Source organism: Brienomyrus brachyistius, unplaced genomic scaffold (genome assembly GCF_023856365.1).
Source record: "Brienomyrus brachyistius isolate T26 unplaced genomic scaffold, BBRACH_0.4 scaffold35, whole genome shotgun sequence".
Taxonomy (NCBI): Eukaryota; Metazoa; Chordata; class Actinopteri; order Osteoglossiformes; family Mormyridae; genus Brienomyrus; species Brienomyrus brachyistius.
Genome location: NW_026042310.1, coordinates 2,152,400 through 2,178,444, shown reverse-complemented (window position 1 = coordinate 2,178,444; position 26,045 = coordinate 2,152,400). Strand labels below are relative to the sequence as shown.

At 46.5% G+C, this 26,045-nt stretch overlaps 1 protein-coding gene and 1 long non-coding RNA gene across 11 annotated transcripts; both read right to left on the bottom strand.

Moving 5' to 3' along the window:
* Window positions 1–22,151, bottom strand: nsd1b (nuclear receptor binding SET domain protein 1b). Of its 10 annotated transcripts, XM_048997687.1 has the most exons (25): window positions 19,020–19,590; window positions 17,313–18,184; window positions 13,775–13,913; window positions 13,241–13,413; window positions 11,155–13,120; window positions 10,928–11,049; window positions 10,535–10,784; window positions 10,339–10,430; window positions 9,990–10,061; window positions 9,799–9,859; window positions 9,470–9,636; window positions 9,187–9,306; window positions 8,962–9,085; window positions 8,179–8,379; window positions 7,635–7,814; window positions 7,214–7,370; window positions 6,843–7,048; window positions 6,366–6,478; window positions 6,012–6,281; window positions 5,499–5,615; window positions 5,230–5,371; window positions 4,721–4,827; window positions 3,623–3,824; window positions 1,657–1,844; window positions 1–772 (listed from the first exon to the last, which is right to left on the bottom strand). In XM_048997687.1, the coding sequence occupies exons 2-25, from the start codon at window positions 18,165–18,167 to the stop codon at window positions 722–724; spliced, it is 6,075 nt and encodes a 2,024-aa protein (XP_048853644.1). In that variant the 5' UTR covers window positions 18,168–18,184; window positions 19,020–19,590; the 3' UTR covers window positions 1–721. The 10 variants fall into 10 exon arrangements, with proteins under 10 accessions (XP_048853644.1, XP_048853637.1, XP_048853639.1 ...); XM_048997680.1 differs by lacking the exon at window positions 19,020–19,590 and adding an exon at window positions 22,064–22,151 and having other exon boundaries at window positions 1–1,844; XM_048997682.1 differs by lacking the exon at window positions 19,020–19,590 and adding an exon at window positions 20,197–20,730 and having other exon boundaries at window positions 1–1,844.
* Window positions 22,152–23,078: 927 nt separating this feature from the next.
* Window positions 23,079–25,428, bottom strand: LOC125721823 (uncharacterized). The gene is made up of 2 exons (XR_007385979.1): window positions 25,239–25,428; window positions 23,079–25,094 (listed from the first exon to the last, which is right to left on the bottom strand). It is a non-coding gene; the product is annotated as an uncharacterized LOC125721823 (long non-coding RNA).
* Window positions 25,429–26,045: the final 617 nt, after the last annotated feature.

Sequence of the window (26,045 nt, the reverse complement as noted above, 5' to 3'; positions counted from 1 at the left end):
ACCAATCAGAGGCCTGTCTTTTGACCCGCACACACTAACCTTGGCCAACCTCTGCCCTTCTGAAACATAGGCTCATTCTCTTCTTCCAGGATGGAGGGACATATTTACCCCCATGGCTCCGTAGATTCAAACTGAATGTCTGATTCGCAGAGGCCGCAAGTGAGGTGCTAATTACTCCAGCAGAGACTTAGCATAAGATTATGTTCAAAATGTACAAATGATCAATCAAGGAACAAAAAAAAAACCAAGGGAATAAACTATTGGACATACTCACAATGCCCAAAATGAATAACCAGACCTGCATGGAATGTTCTTAATTATCTGCATTAATCATGTCCTAATCTTCGGTGGGTTTGCAGAGCAATGGGGGTGGGGTGGGGGGTGGGGGGGTTAGAGGTCACCAGCATCCATGTTTTTGCGATGTTACAATCTTCTATCAAAGCAATTCCTCCTGTATTACCTCTCCAGCTCCGAGCCTATGTGACATTCACTCTTCCAGTATTGATTTCAATAATAAAAAACGGCATGTAAAGTAAATCCAAAATGGTCACCGGTTTTGGTAAAATGTGCCATAAAACAACTGGAGATTGTTACGTGACTTTTGGATTAAGACCGCAGCATACATACGTATATGAATACGTGTTCTGGGCCAAGCAGGGCAAATTTCCTGTAACTGACGATGCGAGGTGCTGAAATTTGTGGCACACCGAAATTTCTTCAGTTACCCAGTACCGCAACCATGGCCGCTCTCTCCGTTGATTAACTTGCTTTCCTGTGAAGAAATACAATTGGTGTGGACCCTCCTCTAAGCTGAGAGTTTTAGCAAACAAAAATGTGTCCCTTGATTGAGGATACTGGCCTTTCAGCAAGTGTGTCTGGATGCCGGAAATGTCTGTTCTCCTAGAACTTTAAAACTTAAACATCGAAACAACTAAAAAAAAAAAAACAAACCTAGATGCAGTCATATCTCATGGACGCAAACGTGAAACGGGCAGGTTTCTTGAAGCCCAAACTCTGAGCCGCTAAGGTTCCTCACAGAGGTCTTTCACAGCTGAAACCTGATTGGGTCAAACTTCTAGAAGGTCCTTCACATTGTACAGGAAGTCCATGGGAGTGTTGCATGCAAGTCGAAGAGCTGAACCGTGCCCCCCCCCATTGCTTTGCTTCAGCCTCCCTAGCTATACCCCCTCTTCCTTACCACCACCACCCCCCCCTCCGGAATGTCTGCGTAGTGTCAAAGCCTCCTTGCGGACAGAGAGCAGTGGCCAACGGGATGCAAGACTGTTACTCGGATGCCTTCTCAGTGGCACCCTCTGTCTTCGGCTCTTGGGACTCACCGTCCTTCAGCTCAGCGGTGCTGGACTCGGGACTATCTTCCGCACTGTCCCCCTCCCCTTCCAGGGTCATAAGCTCCTCTTCATCTTCCTCCAGCTCCTCCTCATCCTTGTCTTTGCCGTCGCCATAGGAAGATATGGGGGAGTACGGGCCGTGGCTTCCGGAGTCGAAATCCCGGTGGGTTTTGGGGTCTCCAGCATGCGGCAGCGGCCCATTGTTGGGGGCTACGGTTCGGGGAAATGTGGCAGGGACGGCACCAGAGGACGCCCCGCCCCCTGTCCCGCCCCCAGCTCCCGCCTGGTCGATGGGACACTCACGCACCTCGCCTGGCTCGAGTGGCTCCGGACCGCAGGGGTCGTGTTCGCTGCAGGAGAGGCGGCCGTCCAGCCTGGAGATGAAGAGCATGCCGTCGCGGTGGCGCTCGCAGAAGGAGCTGGGGCACATCTCACAGAAGGAGGCCGCCTCGGTGCCACACGCGTCACACTGATGCCACGGGCATTCCCAGCGGCCTGCAACACAGGGCGAGCCAGTCGCTAGAACCTTCCGCATGCCACACGCCCGGACATGTCATAGGACACACCCATTTGCAAATCCAAAGTGTTCAACCACCTCCCCCTGGAAGCTCCTCCCCCAGCAAGCCCCACCCACCCAGACAACAAGCTTGAGCCCATAAACATGGTGTGAGCTGGTTTGGAACATTTTTTCATACTTTAATGTTTATTTAACATGTTTTACATACACAATTTATATACTTCCGTATGTAAACGGCCTTGAAATTGTTTTGCATGTAATATGTTACAGCACGGAACAGCCACCAAGACACCGATTCCTTATATGTTTAATATACTTGGCCAATACAGATCTTTCTGACTCTGCTTTTGGGTCTGCATACCCTCATATCACAGACAGGAGTATATTGCGTTTTCGCTTAACATGCCTGTTAATGACGCATTCATGCTTATGCTGAAGGATCTTCCCATCCAATGGCCATCCATCTTCTAACCAACCACTGGCCAACCAACCACCAATCCTGATCAAGGTGACTTTGGCCCGATCCCAAGCACATGGAGACTGAACTCCCAACCCTGCACGTGTGACTCAACAATGCTGAGCACCAAGCCACCATGCACCACTGCTAGCTAAATAAATAACCGGATATATACATGCCAATTAAAAGCCCTTCAGTACAGGAACTCAGCGTGACTGTGAAAAAGCAGAGGATGAAGTGGAAATTACAAATGGATGATATATCAGATAACAAATATTGGTCTATACCGGAATGTAAAGAATCAAGATACAGTTGTTGGTTCAACGTGTCTATCGTAGTCGATATATCAACCAGTTCGATGCTACTTTGGTAACATCTCACTGCCAGCATCATTTGACGCGTTTACGACACATATTCACGGGATCTTAAAAAGTAACGTCACTACGGATTTGTGGCGGTCAGAGGTTAAACAGTTATAGCTATCAGCCAAAGTTTACACAGAGCTACACCACTAATTACGGCAAAAAACAATTCAGGAGGAACCCGGATCTTGTGGACCTTGGAGCCCTATGAAATACGTTTCATTTTTTTCCACATATTTAATTTTTTCCCTCCAAATTCAGCTTTTTTCAGATTTATTTTGATCCGTTTCAGATTTACAATTTTTTTATTTTAAAAAAGTACCCTTTTTGGTGCATGACACGTGCTGTGTCTATACCGCCTGTATCCACTTTTGTTTCGGTTCGGCAGTTTACAAAAACTTTTTGTTCTGTGTTTTCGGCATATTCGGGTCACCAGGCAGGTCATTAAAATTTAAGCGTATATAGCAGGTCAGGCATAGTTTTGCTTATATTAGTAGTTCGAGTCGGGTTGGTTAAAAGCGTAGGCTCGGGTCACCCCTATATCACTGATCCCTATGCTGTAATGACAGCACACACGGCAGAAATGGCCGATTTGGGGGCCATTACCATAAACGCTGGAATTCCTGCGGTTCAAAAGAGCCTTATGGTACGGCAACATTCTTGCACTCGTTTTTTCAGATTTGGCCTTTCCTGTTAAAAACGTCTCTGGCTATGCCTACTGAGAGGATATTTTACAGCATCTAGGCGATCGCAAAATATGAAGAAGAAGAAAAAAAATCATAGGTTTGGAATGTCAACAAGACATCCACGAATTCAGCGCGATTCCGGATTTATAGGTAAATGCCGTTTTCATGCCTCGATTCTGCGATTCTGTCCGCGTCATGGACATCACAGGGCCTGAGGGCCCGCTTTCTGCTGGAGACCCTGCGAGTCTGACCTGCCGGCCTCTTCGTCAGGTTGAGGCAGTCTGCGTGGTACACCTTCGGGCAGCTGGGCTTCTTGCAGGAGATAATCTGTCCGCTGTCGCCGCAGGTGAAGCACTCGTCCTCCCGTTCCTTGGTCACCTCGGACTGGCTCTTCCTTTTCACAGGGACCTTCTTCCTCAGCTTCCGCGCCTTGTCCTCGGCCGGCGGCTGGTTCTGAGAAACAAGCACGTTTACCCATCGGCTTTGACCCCCACTGGAAGAAGGAGCCCGGTCGCTGGACCGTCATCGTTGCTCCGGATCTTTAACCATTTTGTGTAGATCTTTCACCATATTACTCAATTAAAATTGCAATCAAAAAACAAGAGAAGTTGTAAGACAAAAGGCATTTGCCTGGAAGCAGTATTACTATTACAGTTTTAGATTCTTTACCTCTTATTTTTATATTATTTAAAATGTTCATGTGAATTGCAGTTTAGTTTGTTCTCAATGTGATTACAGTTTTTATTTTAAAGATATAATTCTACTTTAAATATATATTTCTATGTATATTTTGATATATTTTCGTTTCAGCTTAAGTTCAGTTTAACAAAGCCTATTTTATAATAAAGTGTTGAATACCTCATGTAATTTATTGAATAATGTACTGAAGGCGAAAAACATTCACAGATCGTCGAAATATCGTAACTCGGACCATCGTAACCCGGTGAGCCTTATATGCATGTATGTATACAGTGAACATAATATACTAAAGTCTTAAAAATGAGCAAAACGTGTTCAGGTATTATTAACAGTAATTAAATATAAACAATTACTTCAGCAAAACAGTATTCAAAAACAGCAAAAAGACTTTGATGTTTGTTTTATTCGTTTCAGTTATTGTTGGGAGCAATATTTATATTATTGCCTACTTGCAGTTTTTCCACCTAATTTTATTTCCGTTTACAAAAATCTTTTCTCAAAGTTTTAGTGCTGGCTAATGATAGTAACCCTACTCTGACGTCCCCGATTATGTGTTTTTAGAATTTGTTTTGTCCACAGTGACTCCACACTCCATCTCTGAATGAGTCCATCCCCTCAGATTGCCTGTGACCTCGGTGCAGTGCGCTTACCTTGGGCCGCACCCCGAGGAACCCACTGCAGTTGGGCGCCCCGCATTTACAGACGGTCTTTCCGTTGCCCAGGCATTCCAGGTTATAGTTGAAGGTCAGCTCTGTACCTGTAGAGTTGGTTCACGGAAGGAGAGTCAGAGAACATCTCATCTGATATGAAGACAGAACATTCTGGAAGCTCTATCACAAACACAGGAGGAGTTCAAGGCTTCTTTTACCAAAGGAAACGATTTATCCCGAGACAACTGGTCATCTAAAAAAAAAAAAACAAAGTGTTTGCTGCACCCACTTTAGATAATGAAAGTAACACAGATCATCCGAATTCAGACAGGATTTAGTTTGTGTTGCACTGTCTGAGAAGGTAGAGTGCTGTGTTAAGATTTTACCTGGACGACTTGACATCTTATCGTTTTTTTTTTTTTGGACTCTATAACCAGCTAGTTGACGGACAGTCGCCACAGAAAGCCTTCGACACTGAAAATCGCCAAGGCAACGACGACGCTCCGCACCTGCTGGAATGTCCATGAGCGCGAAGAGGCCGACGCGCGTGTCCCCGTTCACCGTCCACTTCTGCGTCTCGCAGTTGGGCTGGCAGCAGTGGTTCATGAACCGCGCCTGGTTCCCCTTGGGGCCCGCGTCAATGATGCGATCCTATCGCACACGGCCAGCAGGGGGCATGCTGATGAGCAGACCGGTGGGAGACGGGGCCTGTTCGGCACCCTACGTTCCACGCCCCCCCCCCCCATCCCCTGAACTCTCCACCCCCCAATATCCCCACCTTGTCCAATGTCAGCATGTAGAAATTGCCGATGTCATTGTCCTGCGCGTGCTTGATCCGGGCTCGACACTCCTCCTCATCGATCACCTCCCCCACGTACTCGCTCACGAACTGTCCCTGAGTCAGAAAAACAAAAGTTTTTACTTTAGTTTTTGGGCTCAGTTTACATTTATTTGCGATTCAAAATTGAGGGATTTTTGTTGAATTTGTTTTATTTATTTAGTTCTTGTTCTATTGGAATAAAACATTTAATGCATATAAACTTATTTCATCATACAGTATATCCGTTAATGGATCTGCGGGTGCGGGCGGGATTGGACAGAAATTCAGCGGGAGCGGGTGGGATTGGACAGAAATTCAGCGGGAGCGGGCGGGATTGGACAGAAATTCAGCGGGAGCGGGCAGGATTGGACAGAAATTCAGCGAGAGGGGGCGGGATTGGCCAGAAATATTGCGGGAGTGACAGAGACTTAAAAAAAAAAAAAAAGTCCCGCGCGGGGCTCCAGAACACACCTTCTTTATGTCGTAGCAGCTACGCAGGCCCCAGCCACGCGCCAGCGTGCGGAAGATGTCCACTGGGGTGTACTGGCGCTTGGTGAAGCACTGGTTCTGGCAGCGCTCGCCCGCCGGGCACACCTGCGGGTGGCACTCGTAGAGCAGCATGCGGTTGATGCACTCCGAGTCCATCCCGCACGGGTTCTCGTCGGCCGCCTTGCAGTTGCAGCGCGGGATCTCCGACAGGTCGGCCGTGATGATCAGCACCTTGCCGATCGGCCGGTTCACCTGATTAGACGCCGAGGGGAGAACCGGTTCACCGTGGTTCCTCTGGGCTGACGTCGCGCATACCCAGAGACCGGGGGGGCGTACCTTTATGTGCTTGTATGGCGGGGGCTTCTTGTCATTTCTCCTGTCCTCTTGGAGCTGCCGCAGCTCCTGCTCAGCCTGTACCTCTTTGAACCGCCTGGCGGCTTCCTGGAGAGCTGAACGGGGTGAGACGTACGGAGTACATAAGACGGGACGATCGTGAGAAGAACATGACAGGGTGACAGGACGCACAGAATCTTATCCCAAACCACCACTACCTGTCATGTAAATGTTTCCATGTAAATTCGTGCCCCAGGCTTTACTTTCATAGCTTTTTATTCTTTAATAATATGGTGGTCATTTGCATTGACCTCAGGACTTCATATATTTTGGATCCTATGATCATTCAACTGCCTCCAAGTATGGTAATACTTAAATCCTTAAAAACCACGAACAATTTTTACAGATCTCCACACATCTTTCTCTGTTCCAACAATGCATGTACATCTGCAGCAGGTCTGATAAGAGAAGCATGTGCACCTTTCTTGTAGATGGAGTCCACGCCCTTTCCCATTTTGTCTTTGCTGTTGGTATCGCCCTCCATGTAGGGGAAGACTCGCGCCTGATAGGTCCAGAGATAGTCGTTGGAGCCGAAAAAGTGGACGGGAAACTCGCCGACGTCATGCTTCATGCGCTGGATGTTGGCGGGAATGTTCTTGGGGTGGCTGACCTCGGCAGGCCACCACCTGGGAGAGGATCAGGATGCAAGGTTAGGACCGAGCTATGAGTCCGGCAGAGCCGTGAAATAAAATTATGGCTTGCACTGGGTCCAGAAGTGCTGAATGTGGTTCTCTACTGTACTGAGCACCGTCACCCTAAGGGAAAAAAGAATGAAAGAAGCACTTTGGGACCTGTATCGGCCAACTTTGACCCAAACGATTTCTTTGTAGTGTGGCTTTTTGCCAGCGCGGCAGTCGTTGCAAAACCAGCTGCCCTCAGGCATGTCGATGTTGAGACACTCGCGGTGGAAAGCGGCGGGACATGATTCGCAGCACAGGAGGCTGCCCCCTGCAGGGGGCAGAGTGGAAATGCAATTCAGATGACAACAGCAGCATGTCAACCGAGGAAGATTCAAAAATGTATTCAACAGAATCAGATTTTTAATTTTTTTTTGTGGCTCATTTCATTGACTTGATTTTTACTTCAAAACAAAGCTAATTAGCTAACCGTAGCAATTATTCTAGGCTCTTCGGCCCGTGGGTGGCCAAACCTACTCCGAGATTCCCCGATTCCAGACCACGTGACCTGCTAATGCGCGGCTCGGCGGCACACCTTCGGAGCAGACGAAGCACCAGCTGACGTTGACGTGCTCGTGGTTGCGGCAGCCCTTGCGCGGAGTGAAGTGATTGGGGCACAGGAAGCTGTTGTTGGCCAGGATGATGCTACCGGCAGCCATGCAGTAGTCGTTGGCATGGTAGGCGGCGGGACAGCGAACACAGCGTGTCAGGCGACCTTGGCACCACAGACAGAAACACAGCCATTACCGAACTCAGGAGCAGTCATAAGACAGTCATAAGACAGTCATAAACACACTGATAACTCATAGTATAATCCTGATCACTGCTGTTATTTATTAATTGCTGCCACTTTAAATCCCACCCCTTGTTGTCCTTCCTGAATATATCGTATGCTGTGGTTCACTATTCTGTAATTTAATGTTCTGTACTTTTCAATCAGTGAATCCTAGAACAACGAAGCTACTCAATGATTAATAACTATGATTAATGGCCAAGCTTCATGAGACCATCGACTGTATTTGGAAACACGAGGCAAAATTCCCCATTGAAGATTAGGTTGACTTCAGGCTGGGACTCACCTTTAGATGCGGAGGGGTTGGCGGGGTTGGCGATGTAGCAGGACAGACAGACGTGCAGCGCGCAGCGGAAGCCGCGACCCTGCGGCACAGTGGGCGCATACGTGGCGATGCACTCGCCGTGGTAGAACTTCCCGCACACGGGGATCATGCAGCGGCGCACGTCCGTGCCCGTCTTCTTGCACACGAAACACGTGTGCGCGCCTACAGCACGAGAGTGTCGGGCTGTCAGAGAAATGTCTCCGGCACCCATTGGGGCTGTGACCTCCTACACGCAGCGAGAAGAACCTTCTGCATCAGGTCAGGGTCTTATATCGTACGGCCGAAGGTGAAGGGCGAGAGATATCTATACACTGGTCTTTGTTTTGGAAGCAGCAGAGGTCGCGGTGCAGGCATGTTTTAAAAGTCCTTTGGCTCAGACCAACGTTTGGGTATTAGCTACTGAACACTCTGGCTGCAACCAAGAACCCTGCAGAAGCTAGCCGCTAAGTCTGTGTTCAAGGGTGTGGATAGAGATGGGAGGGGCAGGTCTGGGAGGTGGGGGCTGCTGTGAAAAAACCTGCAAGCCGCTGCACCCCCAAGGCGAGCACCTCCGCACTGGGGTGAAAACGAGGGCCAGTGGGAATTCTGTGAGTCGCTACTCCTGCCTGTCTGTACAGCAGGGCTGCCCAGGACATCTATAAATATCTAACTGCACATCTAAATGAAAAAGCAGGAAAGGGAGGTATTTAAACGAGTCGAGGATAAACTAAAGTACACCTCTAGACGACAGGCAGACGAACCCACCGGTGGTGCATTCCTGACAGACGAACTTGCCCTGGGGCATCTCGGCGAGGCCTATGCACTGCAAGTGGAAAGCGCCGCAGCACTGGCCCTCGCACAGAAGCAGCTCGCCGGTTTTCTCACACACCTAGATTAAAGGAGCAAAGGTCAAAGGTCCCGACGGGCCAGCGAAATCTAGGGCTCCATGTGGGAGACTCCACCCCCCCCGCACAGCCCCTCACAGCCCACCTGGCAGACGTTTTCCTTCAGCGATGCTGCACCCCCCTTGTCCCCCGGCGGTCTCTTGCTTGAGGACAGCCCATCTTCCTTCATGGATGAGATGACGTCGTCGTAACCCGACCCAAAACCCTGCGGAAGCGTGGGGGTGGGGGGGCGGGATCCGGTAGGAGTAGTTAATATCAAGAGAGGACAGGATTATGTGCCGATACCATCTTGTGAACCAAACAGACCAACTTCACTGCTCGGCTCACCAGGCCCTGTGCACCTTTACTCTTGCGGCCTCTGGGCTCACCTCCGAGTCCTGCAAGGACCTTCCATCCAGCTGGAGGTCGTCCTCCGGAAGTCCCAATGCGACGGAGTCATAGTGTCCCTCTTCATCCAGGCACTCCAGGGGATCTGGCTGATCCTTCTGCGATGTTGGTGGCGGCACCGCAGGACCCATTTTCGACTTAGCGGAGCCTGAGTTCAGAGCAAAGTAAGATGATCAGCTTCTGGCAACTACTTGGAATGAATATGTGCATCCCGCGTCTCAATTTGATTGGCATGTCGACAATATGCTAATCGACCCTGCTGCCGTCACCTCTACCGCATTCATTTTGAATTTCCTCTCCTGCTACTGACCTGAATTAGAAGCATGACCGGACGAACTCGATACAGGCACTTCTTTCTTAGTAGACTTGGCCTGCAAAACGAAACATTCCTAAGTATAGCTAGCTATACGGGCGAACACGATGGTGAGGCATTCACGGGTCAGCTGGAGGGAATGCAAGCGGTCATCCAGCATCCTGCCTGATTTGCACACCTGCCCTCACCTCATACACCCCTTCCTGATTGTCCTGGGATCCTGCCTCCTCCTCTGCCCCTCTACCTTGTTCCCTACACTTCTGATCCCGGACGAGAGAGGGGAAAAGGGGAGGGGGGTGAACAAGGCACGACGACCCGAGAACATGTTTGTCATATATCAAACCTATTAACTCCCCCCCCCCCGTCAAAAGATGCAGGAGGAGTCCACAGTCACGACGACTAGCAGTCATGAGGGCCCGCAACAAGGAGGTACAACTTTAAAAGGTATTAAAACACAGGTTAGTTTAATAGTATGAAAAAATTATGGAAAGCATATGAACCACTGAAGTCAGCTTTAAACTGAATACACAACCACACCTTCCTCTTTGGGACTATGACGGGTTCTGCCTCAATGGAACATTCCAGTATTTTCTTTGTCGGTTTCCGTTGTCTCTTCCCATCCTGGCAGGCTAGGAAGAGGGAGGCAGGGGAACAAGCTGAAGTACAAGTATAGGAGACCTACAGTACGTTTCAAAGCACATCCACTTGCTGAAATGCTTAAATGCGTCCTCACCAGGTTCAACAGATGTTTCAAGCTTTGTTTTAGCCAACTCCCCAACACCTCCTGCTCCAGCGGGGGAATGTACGGATTCTGGGGGTGGCGTAAGTGTGTCTATAGGTGGCGCATGGGCATTTTGAGGTGGCAGGTGCCCTGTGATGGGCCGGTCATGAGCCTGGCGTGGGGCCTGCGGCTCCGCAGGTGTGTTCAAAACGTCCTGCGTCATCCTTGCAGAAGATAGCTGCTCTGTGCTAGACTCAGACACCTGCAGTTAATGCAGAGGGCACTTAGTGATAAAGGTTTTAAAATGGAGATCAAAGGATCATCTACAGTTTCAATAATAATAGTAGTAGGAGCATTAATATTAAGAACGATTACGACGACAGTAATAGTAAGAATAAAAAAAACCTTTTTCGAAGCCTCCAGGGTTTTCTTCGGTTTCTTCTTGGTAGCAAATATCTGATCATACTCTTCTGTCCATTCTATGAGTCGTTTGCTCGGTTTTCTCTGCCGTTTATTTTGTAGGTGTGCTGCGAAGGACAAAGGTGAATTAAAAAATCAATCTTCTGCCAACATCCCGCTAAAATAAACTGGGTAAAGACCCAAGTCATTGATTTGCCATTACCAAAAATTACCTGAAGAAACCTCTTTTCCTTCACTGACAGAGGGGGCTGAGCTCGTAATGTCAGTGCCAATCTGGCTCTGGAGCTTGTGCTTTGGATGAAGATGACTGGACAAGTGTGGAACAAATGCCAGACTTTCACCATTAGCGTCACAAGGCTCAGGGGGCGCCTTCAACGGGTGCTGATCACCCATTAGCTCGAAGGTCTGCCAGCGTTTCTTCGGGGCCACATTGGTTATGGTGCTTTGACCAGGCAAATGGGGTACAGACCCAGGAAGGTATGACGAAGACTTCCCTGAAAACTGAGGAATGCCTAGTCCCAGTGACTTACCATATGTAGGCTCCACCAACCCAAAAGCCACCCCTACCACGCCCTTCTTGGCGGCAGGCAGCCGACTCTTCTTCAGTCGCTTTTTTGAACCTTGATGCGTGCTTCGGCTCTGCCCGCCTTTCACGGAACTGGCATCTCCCCGTTCACATCTTCCGATTTCCTTTTTCTGGGAGGGCCTGGACCTTACTTGTTTGGGTTTGGGATGTGCAAATTTCAAGGCTGATACCTTGCCCTTTCCAGTAGCCCACAACTGCTCGTTTGGACCAGCCTCTTCTGGTGGCATCAGAGATGGCTCTTCTTTCATAAGAGCACTAGTAGGTCCTCGCTCCAGGACAAGAGGAGTGCCGTCTCTCTCTCGGATATCATGCCTGTCTTTTAGCAGCATTAGAAAAGTACTAAACTTCAAGTCCGCATTAGGCTGAAAGGTGGCGAGCTGACTCGACTTGCCATCTTTGTCGACTAATGACTTAAATATTATCTCTTTAACATCTTGGAGGGCATCCAAAAACAAAAGTGAAGATGCCGGTGAGGAACATGATGACCTATCAGACACATAATTGTCTTTCTTGACCCGGGTAGCACCAAGGGCAACAGCATCCACAGATCTTGCAGATATCGAGCAACCTTGCTCTTCTGATTTTATCAACGGCCTACTGCAGGTGGCTTCTTCAGTGCTTGGTAATTTTGGAGAAGTGCTAGCAGAGTAACTAGACAAAGTTGGAGTGCAGCTCAATTTATCAGAGCCGGATGCCTTGACCGATAAAATTTTGGTACTTTCATCTGATTCTGACACAGGTTCCTTAGCAAGCTTTCTTGTTGAAGTGGAGTCCTCACCATTTGACAAAACAGACTCTGAACTTTGGGTCAACTTTAAACCATCTTTAATATTCGCCTCTTCCATGGCTTTTAGCGCTCCTGTCATCAGGCAGTTACTGGCAGGAAAACGTGCAAACTGCTCATCTGGAGGTTTACTGGGAGGTTCAGTTAGACCATCAACTCCTGAAGGATCGGAGTCCTGGCGTTTTAGGTCAGCAAGACATGCAGTTATTTTACTGAACGGTGATTCACCCCCAAAACTGTTCTCTGAATCGGAGCCTGCGCCATTGGTATCTCCAGTAGACCCCTTCCCTGGCTTTTTAAGACCTTTGACATTCTTCCGTGCTGGTTTTCTCCTTAGCTCTTTCCTGGGACATGAGGAAGAGAAGCTGTGGTTGAGTTTTGAGGCTTGATCAAGATCTTTTGGGTACAGAATCCTTGGTGTCAACTCAGTGCTGGAATAAGGAGACTCCTCAGAATCCTTCTCAGCCTCGTCTCGATTACCCTCGGATTTCTGTTTGGGCGACTCTTCCTTTTTAGTGCTGGGTGTTTTTAACGAGCTACCTGGCTTCTTTTTAATCCGAGGACTAGTTGCATGACTCTCAGATGTCTTCAGTGGCTTCCTGGGAGCTGTTCCCTCTCCGTTGAGAAGGTGATCTGACATTGGGGTTCCAGTGGGCTCTGAAGTGCAAGAGGATTTGGCCCCTTTTCCAGGTACACATCCATCAGTGTGATTGTAATTCTGGGAGGAGGAAGTGGAAAGGGCCTTTGAGAGAACCACTTCTGCCTCTTCTATGCTGGTCCTCCACGATTCCAGAAAACGCTTGGGTATCTGAGCGAGAACGTGCCAGTGATTAGACGCAACAAACTCGGCTTTCAAATGAATGGATGCGGTACAACACATTCAAAGAAATCTAAGCCCTACAATGTGTGTGCATTTGTAATTCTTCACCGTGTATTTGTAGTTCTTGTCCTTCTGCCTCCCTCTTCTTCGAAGCACGGGGAGGCTGTCAAACTGGTAGCCACCCTCAAATGGCTGAGTTGCCTTTTTAGGGACCCAAGCTTGGTCGATGATTTCCCCCAGCGTCTTAACGAAATACTGACGACAGGGACGCTCGCTGGAATCTGAAATGACACTCACATGATAATATACTGTCAAGACATTAAAAAACACATGCAGTATGTAATAATTGGATAATGGATACTTAATATTCCTCATATAGATATAAACATGGGGTCTTCAAATCCAGTGATACTTAGAACAACTAATGAAAGCTAGAAGACTTTCAACCCACTGCAGGATAGATTACTATGTTGTCAACCACTGGATTCACCCAACAGGAACCAATAAATTAATTAGGAAGTAGATCACACCTATCGGTAACTGTCCAGCATGCAGTGCAGAGTCTCAGTCATCCATCGTCAAGTTTACCAGCAACGAATACATTTTTCAATCATGCAGGCAAACGAGAACATTGAAATCCACCTTTTAGTCTAAAGCAGGTCCCTTCCATAGGTTCCTTGACCACCTGACATGGCCACCATGGTCTGCGGTTGAATTTGGCCCAAACCACATCTCCCTCTTTGAACTTCACTGGTGGAAGTGGCTTGTTCTTTGAGATAGTCTGCAAAGGCACAATTGTCACGATACTATAAGGAACATTCACCACCGACACATACATATCTCTGACACTGAAGGATGCATCCCACCTCAATGCTTCTGCCTTGCAAGACCTAGTGCCCTCCCCTCAGCTACTGTTGCCTCAGACCTCCAGAGCTGGGGCTGAATCCAGCCTCTGCTCTGCGTGTGAGGGGTTTGGAGCGCATGTTCTCCCTGTACAGTCAAAACTCATAGCACTTTTAATTTGCTAATTTAAAAAAAAAAATGTCTGAAGAGTAACAGGGTTGGAAAGGTGGAAGTAAAATTTTAGGTTTCTATGCAGCATTCTTGCACCACCGCCCTCCATCCGACCGCGCCAGTACAGTTTAAGAAGACCACCCTGCCTCTCTCGATCTTCTGTTTAGCAGCGTTGTGCTCCTTCAGGGTTTCAATCTCCCGTGAGCCTCAACTTAAGCATGAACTCACGCTCAGGCGTGTCTCATTAGAGGCCACTGTCTGCTCACAGCCTGCCATTGAGGGCTGGACCTACTACGATGAATGCAGGGTAGCGTCATTATATTTATCCAAACACACAGTTGCTCTGTTTTCGGTGTCAAACAGTAAGTCTGGAAGTTCTTAACCAGAGTCAGCTATTGCATGATCCATCGAAACTTAATCAGTTTGATGAGTGATTCTCATAAATATGCTTGGGAACCAATGGGTGTTTACGCCGGAAATGAAGGTGGACAGCATGGGAAAGCTTGTTAGACCGCTATGCAGCGGTGAGCCGGCTATGGGCGTCGCATTTTAAGACAAACGCCTGTTATAACAACAGCAGGAGTTTCATTTTGCTAACATGCTCTTTTCTGCCTGTGTGAGGGTAAATTATAATAATTCCCTAATTAAAGCGAACTAAAAAGAACTAAATTCTTCAAATATACCAATAACCAAAGGATCCCATGTATAAAGGGCTGCAAAATACGAGTTCATTTCAGGACAAAGTATTCTGTTTGTGGCACAAAAACATAAACAGGAAGTTCTCTTCACAGAAAATAAATACAGTGATTCCCCCGCTATACTGTGGTCCAGCTATCGCGCCCCCATTATATCAGCAATTTTTCCCAGACGCATCACAGTTCTCTGCCATTTGTGTGTGTGTGTGTATGTATGTATGTATATATATATATATATATATATATATATATATATACACATATATATATATATACACATATATATATATATATATATATATACATATACACACATACATACACACACATATTATTATTATGTTACTCATATCCTCGGCCTGACATCCACATATATGTGTTTAGAAAGTGCGTTTTAATAAGTTTACATGTGTTTAAAGCATGTGGGAGGGGTATTTTAAGGCTTAAACTATATTTAAAAAATGTTCATTTATATAGTCTTTGTTTATTTTCACCTATCGCTAATGGGTCTGGAACGTAACCTCCGCGATAAGCGGGGGATCACTGTTAGATTTTTTTTAGATTTGATAAATTCCTAGAAAGGCGGATGAGAAAATGAAAATGCATTTCCGAATTTTTGATCAAAGCTGGATGTTTCTTAAAAAAACCACTCATCTTAAAAGAATCGGTTCCCTTTCTGAAACCCAAGAAAGTGCAAAACTGAGTTTACAGGTCCAGCCGTCCTACTAAAGAAAGCCAGGCGCTGAAAAGTAACCCCCTGTCCGTGAAAATTTTAGTCAGCTAATGAATTCTGGGTCCCCGTCGTAATTTTTATCCCGTTCATTTCTAGCAGAACAACGTCATAAAGAGCCATGGAGACAGTGACCTGCAGGAAGCTCAGTAATCGGTAGAGAAGATGCAGTGAAGATGCAGGGACCAGTGAAGTTTGTTTTCAATTTACAGGAAGGCCATTCAGTTGCATTATTCGCCAGAGTAACTTCCCTTCATTGGGAGACAATAACAACTTTAATCTACAGCGTTCAAAACTCTGTATGATACCCAGCAATGACATGATCTGAAATTAAGGCAGAACAGTCTGTTTTAATCCATAATCCGAGTCTCTCTCTCAAAAGAGTGTAAAGCACTGTCCACCTCAGATGTAGATTTTACTCATGAAATATGAGCCACATCACACTAAGTTTAACCGTTTACTGTTAGCTGAACCAAAGCAGTATTACATGCCATAAGGCTAAAAATGGCTTTAGAAAGCAGCCACATGTACCTGGTTTAAGTAATTACAGATTATTATACTGTATTTACAATAGATACAAACGATTTTGCAAATCTTTGCCTGTTTTGGAGTGTGAAAAAATGTCTGAAGTTTGCAATGATACTACACTGGAATTCAACAAGAATTTTAAAATTGAAATCTGGTGGCAGTAATTCTTTTAAACTTAAATTTAGAGCAGGTTGTCATTAAATGAGTTTGTAAGACAATGTAAGCTGAGGATGAAATCACAATTATATATCGCAGGCACCTTAACTAATGTTGTGGAGTGAATCTTTTTTCATGCCAGTAAATTTAGGTGTCCAAACTGACTGATAAATACTTTGCTGTAAAGGAATGTGTTTAATCTAGGGACTCTTCTGATTAGTATAAAGGTTAAAGCAAGAAATATGGAAGATCTAACCACTCAGCACTACGCGGAGGTAACGGCAAATATGAATGATTCTTACTTCTGTGAAATTAATCTGAAAATACAATTAAAATAGCGGATGGCTGCAGTCACCTGGCATTTTTCAGTTGTGCCACAGCAAATAAGGTACGATATACCTGTTCATAATCTATTTCCCTTCTGTAGATAACGACCCCTCCGCTGACAAAGTTCACTTGTACATAAGAAAACTCCAGTGAGTGGTACGACCGTATCTTGTCCCACATCTGGACATGACCTGGTGCATGATGTCACACGTACAATTTTGCGAGAGGTCTCTCTGGAAATTCCCTGGTCATTTTCTCCTCGGCAGACAGCACGGGAACCGTGAACGTCAGCGGCGAAGTCAAGAACACCTACTTGCTGACATGGAAAACGATAACTTTTTTCTTTCTTTGAAATGATCCATTTTCACTACCGCCACTAGTTAAATGTACCAAGGAGAACATTCCGAATAACCATTCCCAGTGGTGGGATAAAAACCGGATGGATATTTGCACAGGCTGACGTACCTTAAAGCTCAATTCTATAGCTCTACACCTTTATATAAAATCGCTAGCTGTAGATATTTTGAAAATAGCTAGAATGAGCAAGAATAAACATCCAACGTTCGATAAAGTTACCGCGGCGTTTTAGCTGGATAAATCTGGCGTGTAAAATGTTTGTTTCGGCCAAGTTTACTAAAGGCACCATCTTTTCCCCCCTCTCATTGCCTAGAAATTACAGAGTAACTAGAACAGAGTAAAGGGGGGGGGGGGGGGTTGGCAGAGAGCTTACAGGACTTGCGGAAGCCTGACTGGGCGATGTGATGTCACATTCAGCCGTTTGCGACGGGTCAGGGCTGGGGGTTGCCGTTTTAAGCCTGGGGGTATTCTTTCCGGGAGTTTTGCGAGCGCAACCCGAATCCTCATCAGAACTCCTTCCTGCACCCATGGCGTTAGGTGAGCACACACCCACGGACTTGCCCGCCGCCACCCCTTTTTCCGCGGCCGGGCGGGGAGCAGCAGTGTTTGGCCTGGGGCTCCAGGAGGCGCCGGCTTTCCGCTCCCTCTTGGAGGAGCCCAAGAGCTGGGGCGTCACCTCCTCGTCCTCCCTGGCCTCGCCATTCTCGAACAGGGTGGACTCAAAGTGCAGGTACCCGTTGGGGATAGTGCTGTTCTGCTCCAGGCAGAGGTCCGGATTCGGGGGAGGCAGACAGTCGCCCCTCTCCAAGTTCTGATCCGCCAGGTAAGTTTGATTCCTGCCTGACGATGGGGCTGCGTTCCCTGGGGGGGTCCCGAAGTCGGCCCTCCCCATGGGGTTGTTCCAAGTGTGCAAATCATTCTGGGGTCCTTGCGGGTCCCCTTCAGGCAAGGCGAGGTCCGGCCTGCTCACCATGGAGGTCAAGTCCTGGAGCCTCCTCAGTGGGCTGTAAGGGTGCGAGGAGCGATCATGGCGACCGTACGCATAGCCAGGTCTGGGTCTGAAGGCCGGAGCAGTGGGGAGCGGGGCACCGCCCACCGGCCCGGGTTCGAGATCACTGCCGTACTGGTGGCCATAGGGTGAGATGGAACCAACAGGGGGCTGAAACTCCAGGGGGGTGGAGCAGCACTCCAATGCATCTCGAATTGTCAGTTCGTACGACTGATTCATCCTGTCATGGTTCCATCCTGAAAAAGAGAAAGAAAACAGCACTGCTCAACTTACACTAAGTATTTATTTAAACAAATTCTACTGAATTTGATTCAAACTGAAAAATATTTATCATAATCTATGTTGCCGTAAACAAATCAAACAGATCCTACACGTAAATGAATGCTCAGTTTCTTTTGCAGTACAGTATTTATAACGAGGAAACGTAAAATAACGGTTTATTTGTAAAAGCAACCGTACACCTGTGACAAATCTTACGGACCGACAATTCCCCCAAACTAATTAGTCCCGTAGGAGCTGCCCACTGACTGTTTTACAGGTTTTACCCTTTAACGCAGACACCTGAAAATGTGCAAAATGTCGTAGAGCCGGTGCGCTATATACAGCTAGCTATCAATCTGGCCTATCTTGTAACGTTTTGCCAAACGGACCCAGTAACGCTGCAATGTTGCTTAGACTGACTCAAGGGCATGCATTTGACGCACCATGGTAGCCCCGCTCTACGTGGTACGGGAGTAAAGTTAGCATGAATTTTAAGGCAAAGTATAAAAAGCGTGGATTAAACATATATGAATGCAAGCCGGTTTATGGCACAGCTGATGTTCAGCATCATGCACAAGACAGATGAGGTACCCAATCACATACAGTATGTACTACTTACTCTGTTTTGGTACATGCAGCTGGACAATATCAAAAAACAGTTAAACACACATGCATGCAGATTTGCAGACGTACGCATTACCCGACAGATGAATACACGTTGGGGTGGGGAGGGGGGGAAACGACACGTTTATTTAACATATTGAAAAACACACGAGAGTTAAAAAAAAATTAAATCCTCCGAAATCTTACCATTTACATCTCGGTCACAACAAAAACGACCGAAATACTTTCAGATTGTGACATATTGCGTGTATTTTTTCCGATTTGTGAAAGCGGATCTGCAAAATCCCGGCGGCGGCAACAGTAGGCCGGGACCTGCGCTCATATTCTCCACACTTTAGCTCGCTAGCTACAGTAGCTATTACTTTACCGGCGGCCCCTTCAAAACACAAACAGATGCATGTAGCAATTTCACTCTCAAATGCAATGCTTCCTTTTTCCCCGGCCGGAGTTTCTAACTGCTACATACAGTTCACGCTTCCCTGTGACGTAACATCTGCACTTTCATTTTAAAATAAATGATAATTGTTTCTTTAGCAGTCGACCTGCCCCTGGTTATATTGCGAGCCTTGGATGTGTGTGCCGGTCTACGAGCAACCAATCGGCGAAAACCCATCCCCCCCCCGGTTTGTGGCAGCAGCAGACTTCACGCACTTAAAAGTGCACGGCACATCTAAGACAAACTGCTGCATAAGTGTCCATTCACAGAAAGCTTGACCTACCCCCATACAGTCCCCTGACATGCACGTCTATACACCTCTTTATATTTTAAGTTTATTTCACTGAAGCCCTCTTACAATGTAAGAACAAGCGCACCGTGTTCCACCTTCCTTATTCCAATAAAGGCGTCATCTGTTAAATCTTGAACTTGTATGTGTTACCAAGCCTGATTTATGCACAAATGAGCCCACCAGTTAATAGATCCGAAATGTAGCGGGAACCCCCGTCGTTTCCCGACGATATGGCGTGCTAAGCAGGGCGCATTACTCAGCCAGTTCTTGGCCGGTCTGGCTCTTCAAAATGGAGTCGGCACTGAAAATCAGGCCACAAAGTGTTAAACGCATTTCGTTAAAGTTCATTTTTTAGCGCATTATATACACTCGTGCTTATAAACGGACACGGGCTGGTCGTATTTCTTAAGGCACCTGCCTCGACTTTTAGCAAAGAGTCATTTTTTACAGTAAGACTACGTGGATACTTGGGGTATTTTTTTTGTTTTTTTGTGCATCATATGACTCAAATTATACAGGAAATGTCTACTACGCGCCAGACTGACGCGATCCTCTGCAAAAATGAGTAGATTTATTGTTAACAGTGACACATGTTTTAATTCTAAGTAAATCGCTCCACATTACACATTTGATACCTTTGTATCGTTCATTTCTCGTCTTCCTTTGTACTTTGGTGGAAAACGGGACACGAAGGTGGGGAGCATCACTGCATTAGCCACAGCCGCTCCCATCACCCCCCCTAAAAATAATAATATGGCCTACATTGACAAAGGGTATCTATTTAATTGCCATGGGTGCGTATTATTTAACTTATTATTGTTGAAGTACCACTTGGCACTAAATGTGGTTTTTAGAAACGCGTGGGTGATGCAGTCGGAAATGTAAAAGCAGCCCCGACGAACTGCGTCGGTTTGTAAGGTTTTAAGTGTCGTTTCGCAGGTATGCGGTACATTAACGTAACGCGCACTTGGCAAAACTCCGTACGATGCGGCAAGTCGGGTAACAGGAGCGGCCGGCCGGGGCTCGTCCGCGTAAAAGAGCAACACTGCCCCATTCAGCAGGATCGGGCGCTGCGGGTCGGCCTAAGACTCGGAGCTCAGACAGCGCCACGCCTGATCAAGCGCATGACTTCCTCTTTTTTCCGCGGATAGCCATTTGGAGGTTTCTGTTTTTCGGCATCTAGGTCGACTTAATAAACGTGCATGGTCGTTTTTACACTTTGCAGCGAAATAACAAAATCAGATGCCCACAATCGTGTCCATAAGAAATGCAGGATGTGCCATCAAAAAATATATAATATATATATAAATATATACGTTACAGCAGACATTCGGAACAAACGAACTGCCCCCCCCCAGATTGTACATAGTGCAAATTTGCAGTATGTTACGAAATGGCGCGTGGTGTGGGTTACAGCCGTGAAACTGAGTGGGGTGTGGGTTGCACGACACTATGCTGTGTTCGCTGGCGGCGATTATAGGTCTTTTTTAACTATTGGTTTTGTGGCAACTTCATGAAGGACGAAAAGCCTGAACGCAATTGATATACTTGCTCAGCTATTGGACTGATACTGTCCTATTGATTACAATGATATCTGGTACAATATCTGGACCTGTTGAAAAATTAAATAATACACGCAGAACATATGTTATTTAACTACATTTGATGCGGTGCTGTATTGTATTTGTCCTGATCTAACGAATTTTATGAGGCATCTATCCACATTGCAGCGTACCTCAATATACCATTTCATTCTGCAGATTGGCAGTGTTATGTTTGTGCACCCCTGTAGTCATGGTGAATGATGGAGATATCGTCTGAAGGGACACATTTTAAAACAGACTGATGCGTCGCTCGTGTTAGAAGTCGCCATGCGTCCCTTTCTTTACCTGCACGTGACAGGAACATGTCCTCCACAGCCATCAAAGATGTCTACCTTGACACCTGCACCACGCACAGTACACTGGAGCCGTGACAAATACACACTTCACATTCTGCAAGTTCAAGTCGTGGTGCAAGTCACCATTCATCCGAAGGACTGTCATTTCCATTGGAAGCAGAAGTGGTTAATAATACCACGACAGAGTAAGTACGTCCAAACATACCGTGGTGAATTTAATCAACATCACATTCATGAACACGCACACACAGGCTATATGCTGCAAGTGTGACTTGTAAGGGATCTGTAACACAGCCTCTTTGAACATGGGCTTCATGCAGATAACGTTTTGTAATCTCTGTAATCTTCTACAAGCCCACAGCATTTAGACACATCTATTTCCTCTGATTCAACATCTTACGCTGTCAAAATAAAATTATACTACTTCGTGCTATTTTTTTTTTGTTGTATGAAAACTACAGTCACGGCACGTCATGTGGTGACTGTGCTTGGGCGGGGCCTGGCATTAATGACTAACACAGGTGCATGCATCCTGTGTGCGTGCCTGTGCGCGTGTGTGTGCGCGTGTTCCGAGTAAGCTGTGAATGCACTCATCTACTTACAGCACAGACCTCTTCCTTGCTGTGGCAGCTGTAGGGAAAGCAGCTAACTCTCATTGCTTGTCACTCAGGAACTGGGCCGCCTCTAGCGGGCTCTGTGCGCTTCCCTCCTCCCTTTTGCTAAATTATGCGCGAGGCGTGCGTCTGATTGGCTCGCCGGGCGGCACATGGCAGGAGAACGCGATTATCCCCGCCCACACGCACAACTAGGGTTATAACAGTATGGGCGCCGGGCTAGACCGTTCCTGCAAAAAAAAAAAAAAAGCCGGAATTTCAACTTCAAAAAGCATCTTTAAAACTATAGTTTGATTAAACTGTTTATAATAATCTAACGTATCTTAAATAAAATATCAAATGAATGTAAGGCAGCAGCATTTGACCTTTTTTTTTAAATAATTTTTACTTAATCTTCAATTAACATTTATTGAGTAGACATATTTGTCCTGAAATGGCATGCAAGTGGGAATCAGAGAACACGGTCGGACAGCAGCCCTGGAGTGACTGAGGTTAAAGGCTTTGCTCAAGGACCCAGGGTTGACGGCACTCAGCCAACCACAGGGATTGAACCAGTGACCTTTTGATCACAGGGCCAGAGTCCAAGCCCACTATACCACACACTGTACTGCATAGCCTTTGTTCTTATAACCTTTCACAGTTAGATTTCATTAGAGTTGTACCTTTTAAGCCATAGATATCTGGATATCAACAGCACTTATCTTCTAACCACTTATCCTGGGTAACCATTTATCCATAGGGCAGCAGATGGGAGTCCATCGCGGACAGGGCACATGCAGGCAAACACTTTGGGCAACTCAAAGACACCAATTAGCCTGACTGCTTGTCTTTGGAGGACACTGGAGTGCCTGGAACAAACTCACGTGACATGGAAAGTAGACGCAAACCCACACATGCCTGGTGCATGCTGACTAGAGGGCCACCGCGGCACGACCGCTATACTATGTGGATGAAGAAAAAGTAAATAATACAAAAAGATATCAATAAAAGACGCACATTGATGTCTTATTTACTAACCTTTATTTATCTAAAGTCCATCTTTTGCAAGGTCTCTGGAGCGATCCGGAGTTACATTTCACCGCAAGCTGTGCCAGCCTAACTGTGCGTGTGAAAAAAATAAAATGTTGAATCTTGAATCCTGAGAATTTGGGCTTGGGGTGTCAAATTAAGTTCTGTCAATCTTATTTATAAAGCAAATTACTATAATATCATTCGACCAAAGTAGTCCAGGAATAGTCAAATAAATACATTAAATGAGCAGAATAGACAGACAGACAGACAGACAGACAGACAGATAGATAGACAGATAGATAGATAGATAGATAGATAGATAGATAGATAGATAGATAGATAGATAGATAGAAGGATGGAGACAAACACCCTCATGCTAGTTTAAAGTGGCATTTTATACCTCTTTGTTCTTTGGGGTGATTAATTCTTCCCTCAGTGCTTTCGACCTCACATCCACCCTCTGAGCTTGTACATCTTTTTACACACTGCATTATTCTTACTATTTGCTTAATTACTGGCTTTTTGGCCGAAAATGCAAAATGATGCATGCCTGTCCTGGGTTTAGTGACCAGGCAAAATGCTGTACTTCAGAACACAGAGAGCACTTATGCTGTGCTGTTTGTTTTGACTTCATGAACTTATTTGCACATACCCCAAAACTATCCGTATCCAACATCTGCTTCTCTCACCTTTATTTATACAGGGGATAGACAATGAAGCTGAAACACCTGGTTTTAGACCACGGTAATGTATTAGTGTGGTGCAGGGCCTCTTTGGGGCTTCTCCACAGCGTAACTCTCCCAGATGTTGGAAAGACAGGGCTCATCAGAGAGCAATATATTTCGCAATGTCCGCAGCCCAAGATTTGGCAACATTGAAACCGGCGTTTGGCATTGGCAGGAGTGACCATGGGTTTGGCTATAGCAGCCTGACCATGAATACTGACCCCGTGGAGCTTCTGACGAACAGTTTTGCTGGAAACTGGAAAGTCGATGTGTTCATTTAAATCTGCAGTGAGCCGATCAGCTGCTGCGGTTTTATGTTTTTTGGATACAACCCAGGTTGCTGCCCGGATTCCACTTTCAGACGGCTTCCTCTTGCATCCACAGTTACTCCTACTGGATGTGGTCCGTCCTTCGGGGTGGTGTGTCACCATGACCCTAGATACCGTGGCTCTCACCACAAAAGCTTGCTGTCCAAGTCACAGATGTGCCAGTGAGACGCGCATCAACCATTTGTCCTCTTCTGAAGTCCGATGTGTCTCCCGTTATGTCGTGTGGATGGCAGTTTTTTTTGTACAGCTGTGCTATCGCTCTGCTAATTCAACCTTCACTCTCTGCTCTCACTGATGGGATGTGCAATCAGTGAAGACTGGCTACATATATAAGCATGACACCGCAAACACTATATCAGCCATTTTCAGTTTATGTCAGTTTATTGACATAAACGTCAATCCATCAACCGCACCAAAACAAAATCCTGAAATTTGCCAATGAATGATACTGATTCTAATGCAGTGCTTCTTAAGACAATCCGCTATTCTGCTATATATTTCACCGCTTGAATGATGGTCTAAAAGGTAAAAATGTATTCGATTCATCTGCATGTCACATTGTGCTAGAACCCATGTAATGACCAGCAGTGTCACCAGGGGGCAGCATAGCACCAAAAAAAGTTTTAAATAGTGGAGCAGTTTAACGTCAGAAGGGTCCATGTTTAGAAGGATTTAGAAGGATGATGGGCCTGAGGATAGAAGCTGTGAAGGTTGGTCACTTCGCTTGATCTGCTCCGTTGTGCTTCATTGCCTGAATATGATCCAGTAGCCCTCAGAGTCTTTAACAACCTTCGCCTCCATTCCACTGCCTCAATATTTGTGTCGTTTTGCGCATGCAGCAGTACATGAGTCTCTGTTTACAGCTCAGATCTGCCACCTGCTATTTGGGTCGACTAGGCCACCAAGCACACATCGCAGAGCCCTGTACTGGGGGCACCAAGTTACCGTCGGTAGCTAAAAAAAAATAACAGATAATGTTTCAGTGTCCCTGCACCTTAGGTAAAGTTTTTTGGTTCTTGGTGAAAACATTTCTGACATTTCCGATAAAATAAAATAAAACCAAATATATTGTTTAAAAACTTAATAAGCGGAAATTACCCACGACGGGATGGAGACATCGATGGAGCAGTTGATGCGCTTTCAGGTGCCTCGCAGTCACTTCCTCACAGAGAAAGTTCTGGAAGCCTGCCTCTGCCCCCCCACTCCATGTCCATCCTCTGACGATGGTATGGGGACGTTCCTTCCTATTGTTTAGTTTTTGCTCTTCTCTCCCCTGCTGCGTCCATCTCCTGACTTCCGACCCCTATTGCCAGCTGTCATTTGTCTCTTCTCGTGACAGCTCTCTCTCCGTCCCTCCCTCCCTCCCTCGCTCCTGCTAACCCTCCCCCCTTCCTGGTCCAGTAACCTCACGTGCTCTCTTACATTGACCTGGACGTTGTTGTAATGAGTAATTGTCGTTTTTAAAAAGCTAGTTTATATCCGCTATATAATGTGTCGCATTACATATCTGAATGCTAGCCACCAAACTTTGAGCTCGTGTTCCAAACTGCCCTCACTTATTGTTATCTCAACTGAACAATGTTCCTGGTCAGACATTCCCTTCACTGCCCGGTATTTAACCATGATGCATCTCATGCACTAGAGACTAGACTTTTCACGGCATCTAATACGCAATGTGAAAGAGCGTCAAAAATCATTGCGCAAAGGATTGCGGAGGTACCGCATTTCAGACGCAATGCATTCTATTCCATACACCGTCATAAAAGGAGTTCCGATTTGTACTTTGCTTGTCACGGGGGGGGGGGGGGGGGGGGGGGGGGGGGGGGGGGGGGGCGGTGTACCCTCAAAGATCTGCCAATTGTACCCCTAGCTGTAGGTAATTGTACATTCAAAAGTGCAGATATT

Coding starts and splice junctions, on each gene's coding strand:
- nsd1b (XM_048997680.1), bottom strand. CDS start 18,167: ATGAATCAGTCGTACGAACTGACAATTCGAGATGCATTGGAGTGCTGC. Junction 6,282..6,365: donor CGCCATACAAGCACATAAAG/GTACGCCCCCCC, acceptor GCGTCTAATCAG/GTGAACCGGCCGATCGGCAA. Junction 5,616..6,011: donor GCTGCTACGACATAAAGAAG/GTGTGTTCTGGA, acceptor TTTCTGACTCAG/GGACAGTTCGTGAGCGAGTA.